The 22,595-nt window shown below is 42.4% G+C and overlaps 3 protein-coding genes across 7 annotated transcripts in view; 1 reads left to right on the plus strand and 2 right to left on the minus strand.

The window, feature by feature from the left end:
• Positions 1–22,595, minus strand: part of LOC134394729 (protein SCO1 homolog, mitochondrial) — a 470,723-nt gene that overhangs the window by 6,075 nt on the left and 442,053 nt on the right. Inside the window, exons 1-2 of one of the 2 annotated variants that reach the window (XM_063120412.1) lie at positions 1,918–2,092; positions 1,291–1,384 (exon numbers count right to left, since the gene is read on the minus strand). In XM_063120412.1, coding sequence (XP_062976482.1) covers positions 1,291–1,321 — 31 coding nt within the window. In that variant the 5' untranslated portion in view covers positions 1,322–1,384; positions 1,918–2,092. Of the gene's footprint in view, positions 1–1,290; positions 1,385–1,917; positions 2,093–22,595 lie in introns of those variants that run through there. The other variant, XM_063120413.1, reaches the window with a different exon arrangement.
• On the plus strand, positions 3,019–8,938 carry ADPRM (ADP-ribose/CDP-alcohol diphosphatase, manganese dependent). Of its 3 annotated transcripts, none has more exons than XM_063120409.1 (4): positions 3,019–3,028; positions 4,317–4,948; positions 6,692–6,808; positions 8,286–8,938. In XM_063120409.1, exons 2-4 carry the CDS (start codon positions 4,342–4,344, stop codon positions 8,591–8,593), a joined length of 1,032 nt encoding a protein of 343 aa, XP_062976479.1. In that variant the 5' UTR covers positions 3,019–3,028; positions 4,317–4,341; the 3' UTR covers positions 8,594–8,938. The 3 variants fall into 3 exon arrangements, with proteins under 3 accessions (XP_062976479.1, XP_062976478.1, XP_062976481.1); XM_063120408.1 differs by lacking the exon at positions 3,019–3,028 and adding an exon at positions 3,045–3,491; XM_063120411.1 differs by lacking the exon at positions 3,019–3,028 and adding an exon at positions 3,045–3,304.
• TMEM220 (transmembrane protein 220) lies at positions 10,295–19,125 on the minus strand. Of its 2 annotated transcripts, none has more exons than XM_063120397.1 (6): positions 18,985–19,125; positions 17,400–17,429; positions 15,528–15,588; positions 14,111–14,234; positions 13,254–13,313; positions 10,295–10,830 (listed from the first exon to the last, which is right to left on the minus strand). In XM_063120397.1, the coding sequence occupies exons 1-6, from the start codon at positions 19,072–19,074 to the stop codon at positions 10,698–10,700; spliced, it is 498 nt and encodes a 165-aa protein (XP_062976467.1). In that variant the 5' UTR covers positions 19,075–19,125; the 3' UTR covers positions 10,295–10,697. The 2 variants fall into 2 exon arrangements, with proteins under 2 accessions (XP_062976467.1, XP_062976465.1); XM_063120395.1 differs by having other exon boundaries at positions 18,946–19,125.

Genomic DNA, 22,595 nt, shown 5'->3' on the forward strand with positions numbered 1-22,595 from the left:
AATAGTTATAAAGTAAGAGGTCAGCAATGATAGGTGGAAATAAGAGATCACTGAAGGCCTTGAATATTCAAACCTTGTGAACAAGTAATCAAAACGTAAACTTCAACATCCAAGCAGAATGAGCATCTTTTTGTCCTAGGCTTTAGCAGTTTAATTTTGTACAACTCTGTAATTCTATGCAACCTACAGCAAAACATACAAAATTTTGATAAAAACTGGTATGACTGATAGCTTTCAAAATCTCTTGAAACCACACAGAAAAAGCCTTCAGTAATTTCAATATTATTTTTGTCCTCCCTTATTGCCTCTTCATCCAGGTGCTTTTGAATACACTTTAATCTGCAGGTCTCCTTCTCACGAAACAGCTTCAACAAAGCTGGCCTCTGGTTGTACTTCATAATGCTCAGCAGTTTCACTGAATCTCAAAACTGTTATTTGAGGACCCCTACTATTTACAACAGCAAAGACGCACAGAGCACAGTTAGAGCAAGAGAAAGGGTTTCAACATGGGAAAATTCAAATGACGTTGCATCAACCATACATAAATACTGGGGGGGGGGGGGAGATAGGGACAAGAAATATAAAGAAGCTGGCTAAAAACTAGAAGTGTTTCACTACATCTTGTCGTGGTAAGGAGCTCTTGGAATCAAAACATTTCTACAGCATACACAGAGCTCCATCACATCAGAGTTATAGCCCCATCACGGTGCGTTGCATACAAAGTATTCAGACACCACCGTCCCTGTCCTGCCCTGATCTTGCCTCTCTCTCCCCCCTGGACAACCATCTGTCAGGTATGCTTTAGGATGGATTCCTGCATTGAGCAGGGGGTTGGACTCGATGGCCTTATAGGCCCCTTCCAACTCTACCGTTCTATGATTCTCTTTGTGAGGTTTCCAAGTGCGGGGAAGGAAAGTTTTTCCAGCAATGCACTTGACCCTCTATGTGTATTTTTATCCCATCGTACTCAATCTGATGTTCTGAGGGTGGGCGGCATTGCTGATGAAAGGGAGGGGGCAAGCCAGGGTGAGGTGTCCCAGCGAACAACCAATAGACTGTAAGGGGAGGTACAAATGAGATCTGCGGGGTGGGGGGAAACAACGAGGAGAGGTGTGAAGATGAATGAAAGGTAAGGCTTGCAAACGCTTAGTAACTGGAGGGGGATAATTCAAGAGCTCCATCAGGTGTGATGGAGCTCTTACAAAGGACTCTGTAAAAAAAATTCACACCACTACACTGTAGCAAGGCAATAATGAGACAAGATCATGAGCAACTGTAAATGATACCAACTTTCTTCTTTCTGTTTCTTGAAGAACTTCATTGTTGCTAGCAATCCTCCTCCAACCGCACAGGTGATTGCCAGAGTCTTCCAAGTTACAGGCTACTGGGAAAGAGAAGGAGGAAATAGAAGCACGTATGTAAATAAATGGCTTACTCACTACCCTAATGCCCTCAGCCAACGCTTATCTTCCCTCCACATTAAACATAATTTTGCAAGCAAGAGCTTCATCTTCCACTGCCTTTAATCTTCTCCCCATTCACCAACTGACAAAGAACATTGGCCTAGCCCAACAAGTAAGGTTTCAAAGCAGTAGCAGGGCCCTCTGAAGGCTCCTCTTCCACAGCTGGAGTTTAGGAAGCTGTCCGACGTACTGGCGGGGCTCTGCGCTTTAAGGCAATGGCGCAGAAGAGGGACTTGGGTCCGGTGCCACTTCTCAGCCCTGCAAAAGCCGACCCCGGCCCCAAACTCCCTCTTCTCCTTGATTATTATCACACGTGCAGGCTCCCCCACCGGAATCTCCTGCAGCCGAGGAGCCGCAGCGCCTCCTGGCTACCCTTTGCCCATTGATTCGCCGCCCAGCAGCCCCTGCACGGGACGCGCCTCTCCCTCTTCCCTGCTGGAGCTGAAGTGCTCACCCCAGGTCTGGTGGGGCCGCCCCGCGGCCTCTCGCCCCTGGGCTCTGTAGTCAAGGACCGCGCAGGATGGCAACAGCAGGTGCAACGTAGGGAAGAGGCTTTGCGCCCCCAAAGCGCCAGCGGCCGGAGCCAAGGGCGAAACGTTGCCATCGCCATCCTTCCTTCCTTCCCAGACCCCTGGAGCCCAGAGATATAGGCCTGGTTAGACAGGCGCACCAGTTGCACTTCCGGCGTGGGGAAGTTGGCCTCCTCTAGCCGCCACTTGCCCGTTTTTGCCTCTCAGTGATTCTCTACGGGCGTAGAGTCGCGTGGATTTATCCCTTGGCACCACTATGTTGAGAACCTCTATGCTGCATCGGAATTTGAGGGTGAAAAATCCAGTTCAAGTTTGGATATGGATAGTGAGGAAGCTCGTGATGTACAACTCTAGACTTTTTCGTCTTTCTGCAGATAATGCAACGGAAAGGAAACGCGATAGGACGCTCTGTTTTAAAATAAGAAAGAAACGAAAAGCCGCACACCGGAAGTGGAGTGGCCCGATTGGTCCGTTGCAGCAAAAAAATACAGAGAGTCTTGCTGCACCTTAAAGACTAACAAATTGATTTAAACGTTCGTGCACCTTAGTCTACTTCATCTGATGCATGGAGGGTTATAGAGAGTTTCTGGTGTATATACTGTACATAAAGGGCTGGGATGTAATTTCCATCTGACCTCACTATTTGCAATTTCCCGCCATCCCCAATACGTACTGTGCGACACCCACATTCACACCCCTGAAACTCTCCACAGCACTCCACGCATTTGACAAAGTGAGCAAAGATAGCATCCACTGTTCTACTTCGAGTAGATCCATTGCAATGAATGAGACTTACGTTAATCATGACTAACTTAAGCCTCATTTATTGGAATGGGTCTACTCTAAATAGACTAACATTGGATCCTACCCCCCCATAGTCCACGAAAGCTTGTGCCAATATTTTATAAATGTGTATCTCTATAGCGGAGGGAGGGCAAGAGGGGGGCGTGGCAAATGAATCCGGAAATGAAATGACGTTCACAGATTTGTGTGGCCGGATATTTTTTTCCCCCGGCACGGTCTTCTTAAAGCGGGGTGAGTAAACCGGGGATGGAGAGGTTCTCGTTTCCACAGCAACGATCTGTGCGTTCTCGACCACCACCCCTTTTCTCGGCGAGGGCAGGGCTTGGCAGCCCCATGTAAGGGTTACGGAAATATAGAAGAAATCAGAAATCCAGATTTTAATTCTTGCAGTGAATCCAGAAATGAGGCGGCGGCGGCCCTTGAATTTAGGGGGCATCATTTAGGGGGAATTTAGAGCCTCTCAGCTCAGCCTGGAGGTGGTGAGGGGCTGAACTGCGCCTAGATCTAGTGGTAGCGAGGAAAGGTTCCCAGATCAGCGACCCGGGAGCTGTGTGATGTTTGAAGAAACGGCCCCTGCCTTGGACTGCGATGTTCCCATCACCTGCTTGATACGTACTTCCGTTTATTAACGGCATCGTGCAAGGATGTTAGCCAAGACAGACTTTGGAAATTGAGGCTGCAGTCTTCCATGAGAGTAAGTCCGATTGAAATCAATAGGATTTAATTCTGAGTAAGGCATGCATGGGAATGCGCTGCATACTATATTTCCTGAGTAAACCTGGCAGGATTTAGACAGTTCAAGATCCCTATTATTATCTTTTGGTCTGAAAACGGGTCAGAATAGTGGCTTGCTGTCCATGCTTGTTAAATGGTTTCGTAATAATAATAATATAAATAATAATATTTTTGTTTCTTACCTGCCTCTTTCTTTGGATCGAGGTGGGGAACAACAATAGTACAACAATCTCTACCTATAAAGCGGAAAGTATGCGTGTGTCACGTATGTCCTGAAATGTTTACCCATTTCCACATATGGTACTGCCTTAATGCTGTTCACCCAAGCAGGTCTTCATGTACATGGATAAGAAAAAATGTAAAACCTGAATTTGGGTGTTTTAAGTATTTTTAAAGAATTTAATAAACTATGGAGTCAATGTCAGTGGTTTCATGTAGATGTTAAACAGCAAATTGCACTCATACCTAGTGCAGGTTTAGTCACTACTATCAAAAATAGTTCCAAAGTTTTCCCCGATGCTGATAGGTCTACTCTGAAGTAATATATAAGAGAATTGTACCTGTGGAACCAATTCCTATGCATGTTTATTTAGCAGTTCAATAGGGCTTCCTCCTAATCTTAATCCAAGTTGTTTCAATTAGTACATGTTATTCTACCAGCTTGCCTAAAAGATTGCTAATCCCTTCCAAAACTGAATAAATCATTCTTATACACTGATATTATCTTTGTTTCACTGCCTTTAGTATTTTAGCAAAATCAACTCTCTTTTACCCCTTATGCTAGATCTTGGCAAGACATCTGGGCAGCTATGGCTAAAGGAGCCACAACAGCAACGTCTGAGCCGCTCTTCTCCTTTGGAGTCATAGCAGATATTCAGTATGCTGATCTAGAGGATGGCTATGATTTCCAGAAAATACGGAGGAGATACTATAAGCATAGCTTATGCCACCTCCAGAATGCAGTTGAAGACTGGAACGGAACACAGGTTCAGTTTGTATTGCAGCTTGGGGACATCATTGATGGCTTCAATGCCCAACATAAGATGTCAGAGAGCGCTTTGGAAAGAGTCATGGAGGAATTTAAGAAGCTCAGGGTCCCAGTCCATCATATATGGGGCAACCATGAATTCTACAACTTCAACAGAGATTATCTAGCACAATCTGTGCTAAACACCAAGAACTTACAAGACCACACTTTGCTTAGCAATTCTAACAGAGACCAGAGCTCCATTGGAGACACCCCTGCAGAAAATTATTACGCTTATCAATTTTGTCCAATGTCTAAATTTCGATTCATTCTCCTCGATGCTTATGATTTAAGTATTCTGGGCAGGGACACATCTACCAAAAAGTATCAAGATTCTTTACATCTACTGCAAGAAAAAAATAAAAACGAAAATCTGAATAGTCCTATAGGTACTGTATTCTGCTGAGCATGGCTATTGCATATTTCCATGATAATAATCATTATTTATTTCTTACCCGCCTCTCCAATTGGATCAAGGCGGGGAACAATAGCAAGCATAAAATACATAAAATACTGATTAAAAACATAGTATACACTGTTAAACAACCTAAAAACATCCTAAAATTCCACTGGATAGGCCTGCCGGAAGAGATCAGTCTTGATAGCTTTCTTGAATGCTAAAAGACTGTCAAGCTGATGAGTCTCCTCCGGCAGGCTATTCCACAGTCTGGGAGCAGCAGAAGAGAAGGTCACACTGAAAGTAACATCCAGCCTTGTGCTAGACAAAGGGAGTTGCCATTCACGAAAATGAGCATGTCTGCATGTATTCATGTGACATAGAGCCAAGGGGGATCAGGTCCAAAGAACGTTAACTTTTGAATGGCTAATTTTCTGTACAAGATGTTAAGCTAAGCAGTGGGCAAGGCTACATAATTATGGCATTTTTATAACCCCTGAAAGGGGTTACAAAAATGCTCCCCAGTCTCAAAGTCTTTAAAAGTTTTTTATGTCTTGATGTATACAAGGTATGCTTTCTGACTGTATGTATGAATGTTTGCATATGTATAACTGCTTACATGAGAGTAAGAGTAACGTTTATTCAGATTTGCTGTGAATGGAAGCCTGCCTCATAGTGGAAACCCCCCAAGGCTGTCTACAGGAATGCACCAACTCTCATAGTGAACACTTGCAGGACTGTGTTATAGAGTTCTCATTTCTGCAAAAGGCTATCAACCTATATATTGCAGTCCATGCAGCAGAATGCCTGTACTGGAATGTGAACTTTGCTCTGTGCTGAAATTCTCCCAAGAAAAAAACAATAAAGTCACTTTTCTGGAACTTAATATGGATTTGGAGTCAGTTATAATCAAGTCAGAATCACGGTGGGCTCCTCTCACTGATAAAATGACTGAAAACCATTGCTATGTATTTTGAATGGTAAATTTATTTATTTATTTATTTATTAAACTTATATACCGCTCCCATAGCCAGGGCTCTCTGGGCGGTTTTACATCCTGGAAATGTAAAACAAAGCTTACTCTAATCCCTTCTCCTTAGCATATGAGACCAATGTCAACCTTTTACAATCAACTATAGCCTTGCTATGATACACATTTATGAAGTTAGCTTACTCTGAGGGCTTCATATCAATTGGGCATGTAAGATCCCATTGCATAGACTTCCGTGCTTGTCCATCGGCAGTGCTTTTTATTATCTCTAGCATTTTAGTTCTCTGAAGTTAACACACAGGGATTCCACACTAGCCAATTACAGAATTTGGAGTCATGCTCTAAGCTAGTATGTAACTTCCAAACCCATTACTTCCATTCATAACAATTCATCAGCTTTTGAAAAAATGCTTACAGATTATTTTTTTAAGGGAAACCTTTGCTTTTTATGAAAGACAGCTGAAGCACAAATAATTAGGATGGGATTCAACAGCAAAATGGGTACAAGCTTACCAGTGAAGCACAATTTTTCATCATGCTAAAGAACAGAAATTTCTATTCTGTTTATCTTTGAAGATCTATAAATGTTGCCTTAAATTGTTAAGAATCTTTATGAACTGTTGTGTGTGTGCTTTAAAGTAGCAGATTAACTTAAACAGAAATACCTATTTCTCCTAAAATGCACATTTGAAAACCAAGCATAAATAGTTTATTTGGTGACATTTTGGATGGTTTCTTTTACAGATCTTGTTGAGCGTCAGTTTGTACAGTTCAATGGAGGATTCAGTCAAGACCAGCTGGATTGGCTTGATGAAGTTCTTACATATGCTGACAGTAATCAAGAGAGAGTTGTGATTGTAGGTAAGCAGAACTTTGAATGCATGTCAGCTGCTTTTAGTCATTTACTTCTGCTTTTAACTGTTGCAAACATGTTTTAATTATTTTTATATTTTGTAAGCTGCTTTGAGCAATTCCTTTCCCCCCTTTTTTGGAGGGGAAAACTGGGATGTACATTTCTTAAATAAATAATGTTTGGGAAGGTATAAACTATATTAATAGATCTATGAGATCCTGTGTTTACAATTCTGTAAATCCTGTAATTCTGACAAGTCCTGTAATGCCATTTTTCAGATTCCATCCACACAACCCAGAATTGGCCTTGGAGTGAACTCAGTTCAGTTAGTTACACTGGAAAACAATGGCCTGATTTTGCTCTTATGTGGGGTCAGATCCAATTGTAGGATGGATTGAGATGTACAGGAAAAGCTACTGCATGCAAACTAAAATAGATATAGCTGTGCAACCAAGGAATTAGGTGGCTGCTTAGCCACACAACTAGCTGCAACATGAATTGAACTTGGTACACAGCAACATCCAAATGTTGATCTTAAAAATGAACCCTCTCTTACTTTGAGCATGTATATGAGAGGTTCCAGAAAGAACAAGGATGGCTTTTGGAGAAGGAGGCAGGCAAATCAGGCACTTATATTTTGTCAGGTCCCCAGAACACAAATGGCAGACCTGTTCGTGAAACAAAATGTCATTGTGAGAGAGGGTTGTTGGGTTGTCAGAATTAGGGAGGTAAGAGTCAGGAGAGTTCTCTTTCTCTCACTCTAGCGCATTAGCTGATGCGTACAAAAGTCAGGTAGTAAATTTTGAGCAGAACACTTTGTTTTTGATAAAGCACACTCTGGCCCAATCTGTCAGCCAGAAAACTAAGGGCCCCTTGAAAGGCTGCACCCCATGTCTCCCAGGAAGAACATCACAACAAGGGGGAGTCCAGCCTGGCCCCATCTATTGGTCCAAGAAGGCGCAACTGCAGGGAGCTTGCTTTCTCCCTCCCTGCCAGAAAGTGCTAGCTGCGCTGGGACCACAGAGTTCAAGGGAAATCTACTCTTAATTTATTTTTATTATTGCATTTATATCCCACTTTTTTTCCTCCAAGGAACTCAAGGCGGTGTACATAATTCTCCTCCTGTCCATTTTATCCTCACAACAGCAACCCTGTGAGGTAGGCTGGACTGAGAGTCTGTGACTGGCCCAAAGTCACCCAGTGGGTTTCCATGGCCGAGTGGGGACTAGAACCCGGATCTCCTGACTCCCAGCCCAATGCTTTAGCCACTACACCTACACTACTCCAGCCCTATTAATTGACTAGAGACTAAAAGCTGACCCCAAATGTAGAGAAGACCAAATCCTAGTGTACAGCAGTATGCTTATACAGCAATATTCTGTGGAAACTGCTACATTTTGCAGAGCTTTATGCAACTGTAGAATCCAGAGCTGTGTGACAACTGTAAATGTTCATCTTTTGAATCTCTCTCTTCTTCTGTTGCAGGGCACCTACCCATTCATCCAAATTCTTCAAACGATATCTGCCTTGCTTGGAATTATAAAGATGCCCTTACTGTGATCCATTCACATAAATCTGTGGTGTGCTTTCTTGCAGGCCACCTCCATCGCGGTGGTTACTGTTTAGATTCTCATGGAGTCCATCATCTTACTCTTGAAGGAATTATAGAAACTCCTCCAGAAAGCCAAGCTTTTGGAAGTATATATGTCTATAATGACAGAATGGTATTAAAAGGAAGAGGAAGAGTTCCAGATCGAGAGATGTATTACAGAGATAACTGCACTCTGTTTTAAATTGTACTACTGTTTTATTAGCCTAGATAGGAACTGTTTTATACATTTTTTTTTACTCTAAAGCTTTGTTTTTATGTTATTGATTACATGCCAAAATCTGTTTTGACAGGTAGCATATAAATCCATAAATTAATAAATAGGCCCTAATATGATGCAATGTACCATGGATTCTGTAGTAACTATTTGCCTGAAGCTCATTGCAATATCTGTTATACCTGTAGAATGAGGCTTTCAGATTCAAGCCTGATGGGCAAACTAATAAATGTCAGCACTGGCTCAGAGATGTGAAGAGTGAAAAATAATCAATTACATTTACATTGGCAAGCTTGAAATAAAATTAATTCGCTGAGCTCCTTCTATTTGTGTCCATCCCAATGTGATAATCTTATTGTATTTTAAGGTGGAGCCTAAAACATGATTCAGATGTTTTTACTGATCATACTTCCAGCATTAGTAAACCTGCAGCTAGGAAATTGGCTGGTTAGTTCAATCAGTATGTGAAATTCAGTTCTCTCCCCCTATCCCCTCCCACTGCCCCTTCAAGTTCCATGGTAGCATCCGCTGGAGAAGAAACTTCCTGGTAGGAACTCCAGTGACAAATTCTGTTTGTCCACACAGTTAGGATTTCAGCTATATCAAAACATAAATATTAGAATTAGAATAGGGTAAATTTAACCACTAAGCAGAGGAAGAATAGTCTGGAGGGAGTGCGAAATATCTTACATGGGGCATGTCTACACCATCCATTTATCCCAGGTTCAGCTCGAGGTTATCCCTGTGCATCCAAATGATGCACAGGGGGTCCCGGGATCAACCACTAACTTTCCCGAGGATAAAATTGACTACTTTTATCACTATTTTCCTGCGTTCCCAGGACAAGTCCGAAGACCGTGGGCTGTGTGGCATGGGCTCCTGGGTCCTCCCTCCTCCCTGTGAGTAGGGCCTCAGCAAACGGGCATGGAGCTTGCGGGGCGGGGGCTCCGTGCCCATCGGGTGGGGGGCGGTAGCAGTTTCACCACCCTCAGGATGGCTGCCGGCACTTTTCGGGGCTGAGTTTTTATTTGTGTGTGTGTGTGTGTGTGTTTTGTACTTACATTTTGTACAGGATTGAGACCGCACAATTGCACAACTGGCTCCTGCTTCAAAAACCACACAAAAACAAACGCTGCACCAGAACATCCCTCTTTAGTTCCAGGATGTTGCGCTGGCATGTGCACCCTGGGGGAGGATCCTGGAAACCGGAAAGCCTGGGATCCTCCCCTCTCCCTCCCAGAAGGCTCATAGGTGTAGATGAGCCCGTGTTCCATTCCATTAAAATGAGGTCTCAGATTATCTTTAAATCCACTAAGGATTTAAGTGTTTCTTGACTAAGGTACAACAAATGTACCTTAAGCCTTTCATGATCTTGCTATCATATCTCAATACGGTTCAGTCTTAAGTCACGTTAACGTCTGTGGTTAATGGCTCACAAAAGAGAAACGGCCTGGGAAGTGCATCAAAAACTCACTTTTCCAGTTCAATGGATCAGATGTTCATTTATGGCTGAATAACGGATGCTGCATCCAGTGTGGCATTCTGGTTGCAGGATAATGCAATACGCAACGTAGACAAGTGTAAATAGGGTGTGCGGGGAGTAGAATTCACACCAACATCCAAACAGACTGCTCAGAGATATCTTTTGTCAAATTACTTGTAGCTTTATTTGCATTACAAAAATCTACACAATCATCACTGCCCCTTCAAGGGTGTCGTGAACCTTCAATAGGAAGATCAAGGTATTCCTAGGCTCCAGATACTCCCACAGGAACACTTCTGTTTTATTCAAACTCAGTGTCTTGCACATATCAAGGACATGCAGTTATCTCAACTCCGATCCATGTAGTTTTAATGTGGTTGTATTCTTTCCCTTGAAATACCTAGGCCAGGATCCAGAGAATGCCATTCTGGCTATCCCCAAATGACATAATAGATCATTTCTAACTAGAATTTTTGAGGAATTAACTGATCTTAGTCACAGCTGTGGTTCCTGTTGATTTGGCATCACTGAAGAAATCGGCCCATGGCCAATGGGCCCTAGAGCACTGATTGGTTCGTTTTCACCATCTTAAATAACTGTTTTGCAGTGCGTTGGCCAGGATGCTCGCATCTCTGCATTCACGTAGATGTACAGCCACATTACAAAGGGGAAAATGGAGAGAAAAATTGCAACAGCCAAGCGAACCCCACCCAAAGAGTTTCTGGAAGGAAACAAAAGGCAAGAGTTTTTACTGAAAAGCAAATCCAGTTAACGAAAACTCAGTGACAGGACCCACCCTTGGGTACAACACAAAGTGCAGTGGGTAATCTTTGAAACTGCAGTAATTAATTTTTCTTGTCTAGAGATGAATTAAGGGTACAACTGGGGACAGAAATAAGTGACATTACATTGCAGAAGTTAGGAATTTATGCCAGACTGAACTTCTGGGAATATGTTATTGTTCTATCCGATCTGACGTTGAAAACATGCTTACAAGCAGAACACAGCGACTCCCAAACATTATCCTGGCTAGTTAAAGTACAACAGGGTATTCAACTCCCACTGTATAAACGTATATTGCAAATAAGTACAAGATCCAATTGTAGATGAATAAAGAATTCATTTATATGGCATGTCTACACCTGCCAAATATTCTGGGGTCGTCTCCAGGTTGTCTCCATATGACGCACAGGGTATCCTGGGGGCAACCAGGGACTTTCCCCAGGATATGTGGGACCCCGGATTTCATGATATTTCATGGTCCTGGGACCATCCCAAGAAGTGTGTGCGGTGTGGCCAACACTCCCGGGTTGTCCCTTCTTCCCCACGAGTAGCGGAGCTGGGCACAGACCTGTGTGGGGAGGCTCCGTGCCTTTGGGGGTGGGGCAGCAATTTCGTCATTCCTGGGATAATGGGGTTGGGCATGGTTTGTTTTTACCCTTTTCACCATGCAACTGGGCTCCTCTTTAAAAAAAAAAAACTGGTAGCCACGGACGCTGCACAGCTGTCTAGACGCTGGGGGAGGATCATGGAAGCAGGTAAGTCTGCAATCCTCCCCCCTCCCTCCTGCAAGACATGCCCATAGTTATATGGAAGATTTTGTATCTATTAATTCTTCCAAGGCAGGGGTAGGGAACCTCTTTCAGTCCAAGGGCCAAATTCAATTTTGGAGAAGCTCATGCAGGCTGCATTCCAGTGGTGGGTGGGGCCAAAAATTCAAAAAAATATCAGCTTAGAGCTTTTACTTCCAGTAATTAAGCCTTTGAAGAGGCATTTCATCCATTTGGTGTTTCAATACTTTTATTATTTTCTACAAAAGCAAAACACATGAGGAAAAAGGGAAAAGGGGGAACAATACAAAATACAAAACATCACATACAATACATCTAATAAAAACACATATACATAAGGCTATACTCCATTTGAAGCGATCTTCATGTCAGACGTAGCATATCAATTATTACTTTTTAGCCAGCTCAGAATTACATAAAAAACAGGGAAAAACCCGCACACAAAAATCACAGATTATATAGAAACCACATACTATATGTAAGTATGTGCATTTCATCCATTTGGAATGGGGGCGGTGGGGGTGGAAGAATACACAAAAGCTGGGGAACCATCACATGATTGATGGTTGGGGAAAGAGGTGGAGCCATCTGGGGACCTCAGAATAATTGGACTTGTCCTTGGACCTGAGGGTTCTTCATCTGATTATTTTTTTTAAAAAGACTTTGCTTGAAACCTTATGGGTTATATTCAGTACTGGCTTTGAACTAGAAAGTACTTCTGCTTGCGCAAGTTCAGGCACCTGATTTTTGCTAATCCTGCCTACTTACTGCAGCCCTCTGAGCCACATCCCATACAGAACATATTCGCAACACTCAGAAGCAGCTTTTTGAAGGGTACTGGAAGCTGCAGAGTGTATGGGGATTGGTGAAAATTGGGTGCCCCACCTTGCCTATGCAGAAGTGGCTATGTTGGATACAACTTTATTTGTTAATTTAATATGAAGCAAGCATTCTCTCATAAGCTGAAGTGGCTGCTTTTTCCTGAATTAGGATACAAATGCTGAATGCTAATTATAAATTATGCATTACATTTTTAAAAAACATAGACTTGTAGATTGTGAATCTTATGGTACTAAAGTAAAATGGATCTTCCCTCTTTTAAAGGGAACAACTTTGTTAATTTTCCAATTTGTGAAAATGTAGCATTTTTAGTAAACACCCAAAGATTGCTTATGCAGCAGACATTTTTGTCAATTTTGCTATTTTCCCTGAAAAAGCAACAAGGCCTATTATTTATTTATTTTGTATGGTAATGTTCATTTTACAAAATACAAGGCTATTATCAACTCTTAAATCTATCCTTACATTCTTTGCTAACTTCATTTTAGTTGAGTGATATGCATTATATTTGTACAATACCATTTGGATTTTATGTATATTTGAGAAGCTAACTAACATATTGCTTTATCTTATGTGAGTTGAGCTGTTCACTATTGGAGCTTATGGAGAATGGGTACTGAAAAAGACCCATAAAAATGAAAAATGCAAGTGGCAGAAAAGTTATAGTGTATGTGTGTTTATGTATTTGTATAAGTGTGTATTTAAGTTGAAATAAACAGGTTAAAATACTCACTTGGCTGAACTACGACAAAGACTCATCCAAACTGTAACAATCACCAGACCAAATAACTCCCTGTTTTAAACAAATAAGACTGTAAATTATACAAATGTACATCCATAAAATAAATCACATGCAAAGCAACTCAGCAAAGAGCAAGAAGAAATAAATTTACCATGAAGAGTATCAGATGATACTTTATCTGGAGCAAAGCAAACTATAACTAATTCAGAAACAGTAACTCAAGAATTGTACAAATGTAATGGAGGAAAGAGAAGAGGGGAGTCTTGCTGCCGAGAAAAAAAGAGTATTTGCTACAAATTAATAATTTGGAGCTGCTCTTAGACAATTTGATTAGAGAATGCAAGGCACTTCATGACTAGTGAGGACATGGAGTATTCTCTTGGCACAGGCACTATCCAATCAGGGCTAGTTATTGCCACATCAAAGTGTACGTGTTTATTATAGCTGGACTGGTCATCTACAGGATAAAGCATGAAGCTAAATAGAAACATACAAGACCAGTCTGACTGGAGACCATGGCAGGATATGACCAATGAACATGTGCACCATAAGTAATTACAACTCTACAACACCACCTCCAGTGCTCTGTATGCAGTTTCAGTGAGGTCAGATCATAGGAAAATCTGCTGGAATTTTTCATCAAGTATCTTGTCACACATCCACATTTCTGTGGAATCTGAATTAGGGATTTCAATGTTTTAAGTCCATGCTTCTGCGATGGATGGATTATCTGCCTTCCACATACCGGTTCTTTAGACCTATCCTTAGGATTTCATGAGAATCAAGTTGCTAGGGACAGAAGACCTCTAATTAACATGGAAGACTGGTAATATGGAATTGATGCTTACCTGCCTTCTTCTTCATGCAAGATGTTCTTTTGAGCATTAGCAACCAAAGAATATCCCAAGACCGCTGAACCCACAACACAAGCAGCTGAATGTAAATCTGATAGACTTTTCCACACAGTATTATCTAGAGAAAGTGATGAGTCATTGGTACAAATTATTATAGAATTTGTATATGGAGTTCAGTTTTCTTGGATGATCTCTTCAAAGGCCTTTAGACAACAATAAAAAAGAATAAAGAATCACCAAATCAGAGAACAAGAGAGTGCAGATATAAAATGTCTAAATTTAACAAATTGTTAACATATGTGGGAGATTATGCTGCAGAAAGCAGTAGAAACAACTAGCATGTTGCATTAGTTCCAGTTCTGACCTAAAGAAAATAATTGAGTAGGATGTGAAGTCTGGGAGAAAGTAGTAAGCATATGTTAGAATTTATCATTCCAATGAGGAGAGAGAGATATATAATAAGAATAGCAGAAGATCATAGAATCATAGAATAGCAGAGTTGGAAGGGGCCTACAAGGCCGTCGAGTCCAACCCCCTGCTCAATGCAGGAATCCACCCTAAAGCATCCCTGACAGAGGGTTGTCCAGCTGCCTCTTGAAGGCCTCTAGTGTGGGAGAGGCCACAACCTCACCAGGCAACTGATTCCATTGTCGTACTGCTATAACAGTCAGGAAGTTTTTCCTGATGTCCAGCTGGAATCTGGCTTCCTTTAACTTGAGCCTGTTATTCTGTGTCCTGCACTCTGGGAGGATCAAGAAGAGATCCTGGCCCTCCTCTGTGTGACAACCTTTTAAGTATTTGAAGAGTGCTATCATGTCTCCCCTCAATCTTCTCTTCTCCAGATAATGTGTTTCAGAAACACAGATTTCTCCTGACTTCGAATAAGTTTGTAAAGAAATGCAATTCCATAGGTATTTTTAAGGACACAAAGAGGCATGGCAGTTTCTAAATGGCACAACAACATATTTTAGTGCAACGGAAAGACAAAATAATGGCAAAAATAATATTTTTTTAAAGGGAATCACGTAAAGGAAGTGGAATGCTGGGCATATCTAAGAACATATACAGGAACAGCACAAAGATGATGACAAAAAGAAAATGGAAAGGAATTGGCACACAATGAATTACAATTAACAAAGGATGTTTCAAAATGTAGAGTTCCCATCAGAACATCAGAAGAGTATAAGACGTCTTTCACTTTTCAGTATACCTGGTAGAACTTTAGCTTAAATAAATGTTAAATAGTAGTAAAAATGTGGTTTACCTACTCAGTACAGGTAATAAAGACATGACACACAGGCTTGTTTTCAAATTACAACCAACATTTTGTATAAAAGGGTAGGAAGAGTTGCATGACTGAACTCTGTCAGGAATTTGAAAAGGGAATCTATTTAGAGTACCAATACTATACCTGCAATTGCTGGATTAAGGCTGACAACCAGTGTGAGAGCTGCAGGCACAGAGTAGGCAACCTGAGTGTAAGATACAATACATCTACTTTGAAGAGAATGAAGCAGGAGCAAGAATAAGCCAAAACATCCCATCCAGATCACTAGAACAATAGAGAGGATCTGATCAGAGATTGCTGGCGTGAAGTCCCAAGATAGCCACAGCATGAAGTATAGGAAAGGAGTGGATGTTTGCCTTACTGAAAGAGATAGTAGAAAAAGCCCCTGGAAGACAAAGAAGCATCGTTTGTGCCTCTAAATCCCCCTGGATTACAAAATTATTCACAAAGGGAAAAGGGTCTGCTGAAGCAATTGTCCATATTATCACCACCAATAATAATACAATCATGCAGCCTGATGAGATGATTACAAGTGAGTTTATTGCTGCAGGTGAATGATTTGTCTCCCTGGGAAGGTAGGTGTTCAGCATGTTCTAGGTGGGTTTGCGCTCCCCTTAAAGAAGAGTTGCAGTTTAGGAGCGCTCCTAGATTCAGCTTTGTCACTGGAAGCTGCAATGGCCTTTGTGGCATAGGGTGCTTTTCACCAGTTGAAGTAGATAAACCAGCTGTGGCCCCTGCTGGTGAGACACATCCTGACCACTGTTCTTGCTCTGTAAATTCTAGATTAGACTGCTACAACATGTTGTACACTGGGTTACCTATGAAGACTATTCAGGTTGCAGTTAGTTTAGCATCCAGTTGCTAACTGCAATCAGGTGATGGGCACATGCCTTTTTTCCTTTGGTCTTCCTGGGTCCTCCCTGTGTGTCCAAATGACACACAGGGGATCCCAGGAGCAGGCAGGAACACCTGCCTGGGATAACCAAGACCTCAGTTATCCTGGTTTTACCTGCAGTCCCGGGATGATCCCAAAAACCGCAGGTGGTGTGGGCGCCTGTCCTAGCTTCTTTCCTCCTCCCTGCGAGTAGCGGGGGTCAGCAGTGGGCCAGAGCTGGGCCGGGGGGGGGGGGAGGAGTCCAGGGACATCAAGGTTGGGGAGGGAGCGGGGTTGGGGCTTTTTTAAAAAACTAACTTTTCACTGGAGAAGAATTACGCTCCTGGCTCCTGCCTTTAAAAAAAACGGCAGGCACAATGTCCCTCTTCCTTTCCTGGACGGACGCCCAGGGAGGATCGCGGAAGCAGCGAAGTCCGCGATCCTCCCCTCTCCCTACCTCTACACCCTTAGGTGTAGAAAGGGCCAGTGCTTAAAAACAAATTGTTTCCTGATCTGTTTCTGCTCAGTTTAAAGTGCTGGTGCTTGCCTTTAAAGTGCTAGACAGCTTGCGAGCTGGGTACTGAAGAATCACCTTCTCTAATACAAGCCTGCTCATCCACTGAGATCATCTCTGGAGACCTTGTGCCAGGTACCATCTGAAGTGAAGGAAGTTGTGATAAGGGAAAGAGGCTTCTCGGATGCCTGTGTCACGCTCTCTGCTGGTGCAGGCTCTGACGTCTTTCTAGGACCAGTGGAAGAACTTTTTATATTTTCGAGGTCATTAAATTCCTAGCTTTATTGTGCTGGTGCTTTATGCTGCTTTTCTCTGCTGCCTTTTGATTTTATTGTTTCATTTGTACGCTACTCTGGAAACATTTATGTTAAGAATGGCATATAAATTATTAAAATAAATAATAACATTCAGAAAGTGATATGTTGGAACACAGTGTTAGTGAGTGATAGCCCAGAGCCAATGGCAAAGAGCCAGCACTGGAAAAATGCTGCAGACAGATGTCAGGGCATGCGATTTAATGGGACTGCCCATTAAAATTAATGGGATGGACATCTCTGCCAGTGCTAAATTCTCCAGGACTTGGAGCAGGCTTTGAATTTATACTCACTATCCAGAGTCCTGGATCAGGGTCATTGACCTGAAAAAAAGAAGGCAGGAAACATGGTCACAAACTCTGATATGAAATAGTGCATGACATAAAAATCTTTCAAATGAATTTATAAGTTTAATTAGGCCCTAATATTCATATCAACACTTCGGGTTAAATGGTTTGTGAACTTAGGTGGGTTGTTGTTGTTTTTACTTCATCCTTGCTTAAAATAAGTGAAATGGTTCCTGCTAGTGAGTGATTTGTTCAAAAGTGACAACTACGAAATTATGCAGATTTCCCCCCCTACTCAGCTTATCTATTCACAAATGCAAAGCACTCAGTGCAGTTATATACCCTCACACAGAGCAGGGTCTGTTTCTCCTGCTCCATCCTTTCAGGAAATATTAGGAATCTCTTCTCGCTTCCAAAGCGTGGAAGCAAACTGCTGGGGCACAAGGAATGGCTACAATGCTAGGGTAGCCTTAGCTCTAATCCAGCACTGGTAGCTTGAATTTTGTATAAAAGGAGGTTTGAAGCCTTGCTGTGATAGAAAAGGTTTTCTTAATTGCAGACATTTCTCCAAGAATGTAGAAGTGATGGAGTGATGGAAGAGACTGGTTGATGATCTCAAGCTGCTTCTAGGCTACATAAATTTAACTAAGGGAAACGTTTGGGGATGGTAATTACCTTTACAGCCCTTAACAATATAGGATAAATGTTCTTGGAAGGGCAGTCTCTCTCTCTCTCTCTCTCTCTCTCTCTCTCTCTCTCTCTCTCTCACACGCACGCACGCACGCACGCACACACTATACTACTGTCTCAGAGTTTTGTGACCCTTTGAAAGTCGTTCAACAACTAGTCTTGCCGGAAAGCCACTCAGGGTGTAATCCTATGCATGTTTAGCCAGAAAAAAAGTCCTACAATTCCCAGCATCCCTTCAGCTAGCAGCGATGGCTGGGGCATGCTGGGAATTGTATGATTCTTCTTTCTGGCTAAAGATACATAGGATTGCGCCCTTAAGGGATAAGCGACCTCAGTTTCCTCACTCGTGCTGCCAAGTCCTCTTTGCAACTCGCCGAGAGCCCCCGCCCCGTTTTGGCTTGAGTGGCAAGGGGTGTGTGGTGCGTGAAGGCAGCCAGCGATCCTCCTCGGAGACCCATTTTTGCTCCCTGCTCTATCCGTTCTCCACCTCAGTGCACTCCCAGCCTCTCCTTTCCCACCAGCCTACTTCCCGCACAGCCAGAGTTTGGCATGTCGGTCAGCGAACTCTTGTTATTGGGCGGCTGGAAAGCCGAGGACCCACATAAACAAATACCCTTCTCGCTTTACCGATAGTCTTGCTTCGCTGCGGAAACGAGCCAGTAGCCCGCACTCCGCTTCCCCCATCTCGCCACTTTACCCTACACCCGAGCCCACGGCAGCTGCCAGCGATCTTTTCTATTCGCCCATTTGGATTCCCACCCCCGCAACGACCCCTCGCCACAAACGCAAGCGTGCGCGCAAAACAGCTGGCTCTCCTATACTTTTCTAGCTCGCCCTACCCCCAGCACAATGCGACCCCGACCTGAACGACCCCAGCTAGCCCGAAAAAGACGGCCATGACCAAGTTGCTGAGTCTCCAGAGCCAGCTGACGCCCGAGGAAGGAGGAGGGCCCTTAGCGATCCTAGTCGAGGCATTTGCACCAGACTCCATTGCCTTGGCTGTCTCTCACTCTTCCCGCTCGGAGTCGCGGCTAGCCCGCCTCCTTTCGTCTCCAGCCGCAATACCGACGCTCGGCTCCAGGCACAACCTTCCCTGCAAAGCCCACCCCACTCTTGGCTGTAGCCATTTCAGACGCCGCCCAGCGCTCCTGGCTTCCCACGAAGGGGGCAGGGAAGTTGCCGATTGTCTCTCCCTCGACACACAGAACCCTTTCAGGGGCCCAGCAGCCCGCACCCAAGAGGCAGGGTAATGCAGCCATTCCGTGCATTTCCTAGTCAGACCTAGCAGGTGGGCCTCTTTGGGGTCTTCTATCTATTCAGAGTAAGGGTTTGGTGGCTGTAAGGAGAGATAGATCTGCTTCTGCCCATCTCCAGAACTTGTTTTAAAGCTGACCTGATTACATCTTCCATTTCAAGCCAGCAGAACTTCAACCTTAAATAGCAGCAAATGAAGCTGGCCCTAAGATCATAAAAATACAAGACAGTGTAAAATTCTAGTGTTAATTTACTGCAGAATGTTTTATTCTCGTCTTTGGATCGTAACACATTATTTTCATTTTACTTTCAGCAGTTGTGCCAGATGACAACTGGGCAAATCGGCAAGAGGCTGATTTATGCTGATAAAAGCTTTTTCATACACAAATCGTAATAAAGATGCTTCTTGCAACCTCTGTTTCTATGTTCACTTTTTAAAAGTTTCCTGGATTCCAGCTATTTTGGAAGATTTTGCCAACTGAACTGGAAATGCACACTCTGATCCCAAACAGATGTTTATTTATTTAAAACATGTATACAGTACTCTTCAGCAGAGTTTTCAGGAAAGTTTCCAAAAACATAGTACTTGGAAGTAAGTTATTAGAATAAACAGGACGCACATCCAAGTTGAAAGTTTAGAATCAAAGTATTATTTGTGCTTAATTCACATATGGGAAGCTTATAGTTAGAAGTAGGCTCCGAGTTTGGTGGGGCTGTAAATCCACTCTGGGTTTCAGTCAGAACTCTAAAGGAGCTATCCAAGGTGCTGAACCTAGCTTGGGGGGGATAGGGTTCAGTACCTTAGATAAAACCTTTAAAGTTATATTTAGTTCTGACTGAAACCCAGAATGGATTCACAGCCCCACAGAAATCAAAGCTGCCAAACCCCACTGGAAGTAGGTACCATATAAAACAAGATCACATATATTTGTGCTATGTTAATTTGAAAGAATTACCAATTTGTTTCCAGGATCAATTCAAGATGCTACTTTTTTTGGTTTTTTAAAACCCCGGGATACAAGGGGGAAAGTCCTACAACTCCCAGCATTCCCCAGTCAACATGGCTATCTGTGGAATGTTGGGAGTTGTAGGGCTTCCCCCCCTCCCCAGTCTAAACATGGATAGGATTGTGCTGTAAAAAGTTTAGGACTGGGTTATCGGAAGGTCTACCTTATACCCATACAAACCTGCTCAGGCTCTAAGATGGGCCTCAGAAGCTCTGGTCTCTGTTCTACCAAGGAAGATCAGGCTGGCAGCCACTAGAGAGAGGCAGGATGTACGCTACTGCTATATAATGGTATTGAAGTGCACTAACAACTGTTGGGGCCCAGGACACATTCCATATATCATTTTCAAACCACTTTCATGGTGTTATATTGCGCTTCGTGTAGGGATTTCAGTGGCTACCCCATATCTCTAGAATTCCCTCTCTAGAGTTCTTTGTCAGGACCACTCTTTGGTTGCTTTTAAAGAGTCTTTAAAACTCATTTGTTTCACTTAGAGTCCCCTGATTGTTTCCTTTTTAATGTTTAATTCTCCTATCTGATAGGACATGATTTCTCATCATTGCTTGAAGGCAAGACAGTTTACTGTTAGATGGATTATTAGTATGGGAACCCCAGGAAAGAGTAGGCTCACAGGAAGAAACAGAGGGTCAGGGTAACTACTTTGGGGGGAAAAGGCACAATGTGGCTGGGGATATTTGGGGAGAGGAAAACAGATGTAATGTGGATTAGGCACAGGCAACATAAGGGTAGTGTCCCCACAGGAGAGGGCTTTCTCTGCAGCGGCCCCAAATCTCTGGAACAAACTCCCATTAGAGGTCCACCATGCACCATCCTTGCAGGCTTTCAAGGCCTTAAAAACATTTTATTTTGTCGTGGCTTTCCCATGATGAATATTGTTATTGCTGCTATTGTTGTTCCTGCTGGTTTTATTGTTTTAACTGCTGTTTTATTGCAATCATGTTTTTATTGCTTTGAATCATTTTAATATTTTATTGCTGTTAATATTCTATGTATTTGATTATTGTAAGCTGCCTTGTGAGGGCCTCTGCCCTGAAAGGTGGCCAAGAAATATTTTAAATAAATAAATAAAAGTGAGGAAGTTCACAGAACAGGGACTTTGGGACTGGGGCAGAAATGTGGTGGTGAGCTGAATTGTAAATAAATGGAAATAGAAAACAAGGAAAATTGGTGCTAGAAGAACCAGCTTTCCTCCCACAGGATTAAAGAAGTAATGGAGAACATAAAAGAAGGAGTAGGGAAAGTTAAGGTTCATTTGGAGAAAAAAGAGGAAGACTGGAACGTAGGAGAGTTTTGGCTATTGGGTGGTATAGAAATGAAATAAAATAAAAATAATAAGTATCAGGGAGAATTTACAAGGTAAGACTGCTGTTCTTACTTTTAAAATGTCAGCTAAGATTGAGAATATCAAGATAAACAGGTCATGTGTGAATATATTCTTCATTACTCATGTTATTCTTCATCCAAAGATGGCTTGTAGTTTCCCTATTTGTGAAAATATTGCAGAACATGAAGCTCTCAAAGAACAGATATGACTCATTTATATAGAATGCATTTCCATTCAAGTTGCATCACAGGAAAGAATCCTGTGATGCAAACTTGCATACATATAATCCCAACTGAGACCATTCATTCCATTGTAATAATCACATTTCAAGTTCTAATGTTTTGTTATCTAATTGGAAAGGATTTAGAATTGGAAAAGACCTAGAAGTCAAGAAAATAATGAGTAATGCTATCACAGAGAAGTCAGAAAGACAAGGGAGAATATTTACCATAGCCATTGAAGCTAGGAAAGAAGCATGATTTTTAAATTGCAAGAGAACAGTGAAAATACAAGAAAACACTTCCTATAAAAGCAGTCAGTGCATCAGAGCTTTCCAAAAAACAGGGGGGATCTTTATTTTTTTAAAGGGATTTACACCTTGCTTTTCCAATGTAGACAGTCACAATGGCAGAGTAGCTTACAAGTTAGAATCAAACTACAAAATCATAAAATGTAAATAACACAATAAAACTGATACAGCAGCTAAAAACAGACACAGCAGCTAAAAACAGATTAAAAACAAGGGATCAGTGCACTAAAATTCCTCCATGCCTGTTTGGATAAAAACGTCTTAAATATTGCTTCCAAGGTTAAATATTCCTTTCAAGTAACCCAAATAGGTTGGGTTACTTGATCAGTAGCGCCTTTCTAGTTTGGTTTTTGACATTATGCTTATCTTTTAACAAG

This window comes from Elgaria multicarinata, chromosome 3, assembly GCF_023053635.1.
Source record: "Elgaria multicarinata webbii isolate HBS135686 ecotype San Diego chromosome 3, rElgMul1.1.pri, whole genome shotgun sequence".
Lineage (NCBI taxonomy): Eukaryota > Metazoa > Chordata > Lepidosauria > Squamata > Anguidae > Elgaria > Elgaria multicarinata.